The sequence below is a fragment of the Anopheles arabiensis genome, chromosome 2, assembly GCF_016920715.1.
Source record: "Anopheles arabiensis isolate DONGOLA chromosome 2, AaraD3, whole genome shotgun sequence".
In the NCBI taxonomy this organism is placed as follows: domain Eukaryota; kingdom Metazoa; phylum Arthropoda; class Insecta; order Diptera; family Culicidae; genus Anopheles; species Anopheles arabiensis.
In genome coordinates, this window is record NC_053517.1 from 14,263,338 (window position 1) to 14,268,020 (window position 4,683).

The 4,683-nt window shown below is 50.2% G+C and overlaps 1 protein-coding gene across 1 annotated transcript; it reads left to right on the forward strand.

The window, feature by feature from the left end:
• The first annotated feature begins 1,510 nt into the window (after positions 1-1,510).
• On the forward strand, positions 1,511-3,342 carry LOC120895424. Its single transcript, XM_040298782.1, has 2 exons — positions 1,511-2,964; positions 3,030-3,342. The coding sequence occupies exons 1-2, from the start codon at positions 2,068-2,070 to the stop codon at positions 3,246-3,248; spliced, it is 1,116 nt and encodes a 371-aa protein (XP_040154716.1). The 5' UTR covers positions 1,511-2,067; the 3' UTR covers positions 3,249-3,342.
• Positions 3,343-4,683: the final 1,341 nt, after the last annotated feature.

Here is a 4,683-nt window from a genome sequence, read left to right on the forward strand (position 1 = left end):
TGCAACAACTACAGGGGTATTACGGTGTTGAATACCGCCTATAAAATATTCTCCCTGATCCTTCAGGATCGCCTTGTCCCGCACGTCGAAGAGATAGTAGGAAACTATCAAAGAGGATTCCGGAACGGAAAATCAACCACTGATTAGATCTTCACCATGCGGCAGATCTTGGAGAAGATGGCTGAATACAGAAACGACACATACCATCTCTTCTTTGACTTCAAAGCCGCATACGATAGCATAGCCAGGGTAAAACTGTACGACGCTATGAGCTCATTTCATTAGCCAAACTGATATGGCTAGTTAGAATGACTATGACCAACGTCACATGCCAGGTGAGGGTGGATGGAAAACTCTCAGCACCTTTTGCTACCACCAAGGGTCTGCGCCAGGGGGACGGGCTTGCCTGTCTCCTATTCAACTTGGCGCTAGAGAGGGCCATCCGCGACTCGAGGGTGGAGACTACGGGAACCATCTTCTATAAGTCAACCCAGATCCTGGCATACGCTGATGATATAGACATCATTGGTCTGCGGCATCATTGGTCTTATGTAGCAAAAGCCTACAAAGGGATTGAGCAGGCGGCAGAGAGCCTCGGATTGCAGATAAACGAGGCAAAGAACAAACTGATGTTGGCAACATCAGCGGACCTACCAATAAATAATCCGAATCTACGTAGGCGTGATGTACAGATAGGTGAACGCTCTTTTGATGCTGGCTGCCAACCGGTCATTCTACAGCCTGAAAAAGCAGTTCACCTCAAAGAACCTGTCGCGACGGACGAAGCTGGGACTATATAGTACCTATATAGTACCAGTACTCACATACGCCTCTGAGACATGGACACTGTCCAAATCTGACGAAGCCCTCTTAGCCGCGTTCGAGAGGAAGATGCTCAGAAGGATACTTGGCCCCGTATGTGTGGAAGGACAATGGAGAAGCCGATATAATGACGAGCTATACGAGATGTACGGCGACCTCACTGTCGTACAGCGTATTAAGCTCGCCAGGCTTCGGTGGGCTGGACATGTTGTACACATGGAAACGGACGACCCAGCCCGTAAAGTCTTTTTAGGCCGTCCACAAGGACAGAGGAGGCGTGGTAGGCCCAAATTGAGGTGGCAAGATGGCGTGGAGGCGTCCGCCATTAAGGCCGGGATAACGGACTGGCAGACGAAGGCGCGAGACCGTGAGCGGTTTCGGACACTCCTGAGGCAGGCCAAGACCGCAAAGCAGTTGTAGCGCCGGATAAGTAAGTAAGTAATGGGGTTTTATTACAATTGTATGACATACATTGTGGTTTCCATTTGGAACGGAAGGGTTTTCGGTTGTTTTGCACGATGAAGTATACGTTGTATATCTGAGATGTATGGGAATGTAATTGTTTGTCACACAAATTTGAAGCAAACAAGTGATGAACCTGAAATGTGTGGCAACTTTACAAAACGATTTCAAAATAATGGTTTTAGTTCATTCCACACGAAATAGAAACATTTCTCCACACAAAACACAAACTAGCTTTAAACTACAGGGAAAATCAAAACATTGACATGAACATCCCTACGAATGATTATTTCGTAAAGATTCCCTATGTTCCATTGAAAAGACACATCAAACGACGTACGTTCATCATCAAGTCTCTTTGTAAAACGAAACTCTCGAAAGCAGCACATAACATGGTTTGAAATGCATAGTTCTACATTCCAAAACACTTCCAAACAGTCAATAATTGAGCTTACCCTGTGAGCGATTCCACGTGTCAGTTCCCATGCCTTCCTCTATAAAACCCAATGAATGTTGGGCAGTGGTCTCAGTACCTTATCGAAAGCTTGTAGCTTCAGTTTAAACTCTCAACCAGTGGGTCAACTACAGACATGACCGTTGTGCACCGCATCGTTAGCTTTGGCTACAACCTGCTCCAGCGCCACTTCAATGTTGGACATCCTACGGAACAGTTCTTCTTGCTGCGCTGTCTGGACGTTGTATCCCGTCAGTTTCCAGTGATCGAGTCGGAGTTTTTTCACACGTAAGCGCATTCTAAACATCCTTTATTTCCCCCCAGCGGCCATGCTACTACAGCGCCCACGATCGAATCTGGAGGTCGCCCTGAAGACGCTCTGCTTGAGCGTGATGGTAGCGCACTCAATAGCGCTGGCGTACGACTTCAGCCAGCAGACGGATGTGCGTCTTGCGATGGACATGCTATGCATGCTGTCACTCTTTGTCTCCATCATTTTGCGTGGCACCTGCATGCGCCAGTACCTGGCGCACATTGACGCACTGGACCGGCTGGAAAGGCGGCCAACGTTTCGCGTCGGCACACCGTACGCCGATGAGAGCCGCCGAAACGTTGCGTTGCAGAACAGTCGCTACCTCGGCGTGGCCCTGGTGATGCACTTGCTCACGGTAACGATGTACGTGATCCAGAACATGGTGAGGGAAAATTCGTTCGTGAAGATCATTACCAGCTTCCCGATCGACCTGTCCGAGCGGGCACCGGTGCTGGAGCGGGTGGCCGACCTGTGCTACAGCCTGGTCGGGTACGTTTGGGGTTGGTACCATGGGGCCACCCAGCTAACCATCATCGTCCTGCTGCGCTACGCCATTACCGAGTTTCGCGTGTTTCTCCACTCGCTGGACAGCCTGGACGATCAGCTGCGGCAGCGTCGCGAGCAGTCGCAGGGCGCCCCGGACGAGGAGCGCATCCTGCGGGAGCTGCTGTACGAGCACGCACGGCACCACTCGCAGCTGATCGTGGTCGTGACGCACCTGCGTACGTTGCTGCGCAACTACTCGCTAGTGCACTTCTTCTTCTACATGATCATCGTGGCCACCTTTATGACGCGCGTCCTTATCATCCCCGGCAGGTCGTCGTTCGGCTTGGCCATCCCCCTGTTGACGACGACGATCTATTTCTTCGAAACGTTCGGCATGTGCATGCTGGTGGAGATGCTGGTGCAGTTGGTATGTATCAAACAGGTGAACAGGCTAGCTTTCTAATCCCACAAAACGCGTCGTTTATGCTTCAGAATCGAAAGGTCAGCACCAGCTTGTACGGATTCAGCTGGCCCCAGTATCTGCGCTACGGACGCACCATCAAACGGCCGATGATGCTGATGATAATGCAGGCAAACATGACGAAAGATTTCTCCGCCGGCGGGCTGACCACGGTATCGGCCGAGCTGTTTGCTAAAACGTGCCGAATGATCTACACCATGATGATGTTTATGGCCAATATGGCAACGTAGAATCACAGCCATAACGCTTTGAGTGTAAAATCAACTGACCTGCGACGTCAGTTGCAACAGTTGCCACACATAATAGGTGCCTTAAACAGTCAAATAAAGGGCTTGCATGATCTTTGATTCGCATTTTCCGCCAAAACAATTACGATTGCACTTACATCAAAATGGCATATCATTTTGAATGCTATCGAGTGCAAGTACGGGTCGATAACGACTTTTCAAGAGTGTCGTGACAGTGTTGTTTGTTTGTTTGAATAGTTTATAGAGGCTTTGGCTCCAACGGAGTTCTTTCGCCTCATTTTGTGACAGTGAGTCGCCCCTATCCATCCCGTTTGCAACATCAATAAAGGTCACGTTACCGGATGATAAAAGCATCCCACTTCCTTTCCCACTCGGATAAAACAACGCTCCCAGATCGCTCCCAGATTCGAGGAAGCCCCCCGTGCGTATGTGACAGTTATGTGGGGCGCGACTTCCCGTCCATGCAAATAACTCACCCAGCACCATGCAGCCATAATATGCAACCCATATTCCCACGTACACAGCATCGTCAACTGTAATAATATTACACAACGAACGAAAAAAGGGACGTTACAATGACACGGTGGCGTAGTAAAACGTACCAGCCATCGGTCTTTTCGAATGGTTGGCGCGCGATTTCCCTCCCCGTTCCATCGGTAGCAGCAGCATTGCCGCCATCGTCAGACGGACTCAGCTGTTCAAATTGCAAACGGGCGGGCAAAAATCATTTATCATTAGAATAACAAATGCACTAACTGAGCATCACCATTACCTGCCCGGTCCTGGCTGCGTCTCTTCCGCTGCCTCTCAGACTCTGGATCAGTTGCGCAGCGTGGTGCTCTCAAGGCCAAACAGCTCGTAGGTAAATTGTAGCCAAACGACAACACTGCACCATGGAACAAAAGCTAGTTCCACTCCCACCAGCCCACACACACACACACAGACACACATAGAAGGCACACGTGAAAGAGCAATAGTGAGGACGATAGAGTGGCCATCGAACGTGCGAATCCGGAGAACCCCGGAAGAGCTGCTTCTTCTTGCCATTGCCATCCTTCAGCACACACACACACACACACACAGACACGAACCGACAAACAGGCCGGATGTGGGTAGCAACCGGGAATAGGTGCAGCTGCAGCAGCTTCCTTTTGATTTTACGCTGCTGGTTCGGTTGAATGTTGTTTACATGATTTACGGGAGGAATTTTCCAACAACACACATAAATTTCACCCTCTCCCCTCCGCCCACCACCAGTGCACGCGCAGTGTTCCAGTGCGAGCGCACGGGTACCCCTTGTCGGGCAGCCATCTTGCATGGCGGTGGGGCCAAAATCGTTAGCCAAATCCTTGCACCGCACCCGCGTTTCAGCGGCCACCTTTGCTGAAAGTTTAAAGTCCTGCGAAACCATTAAACC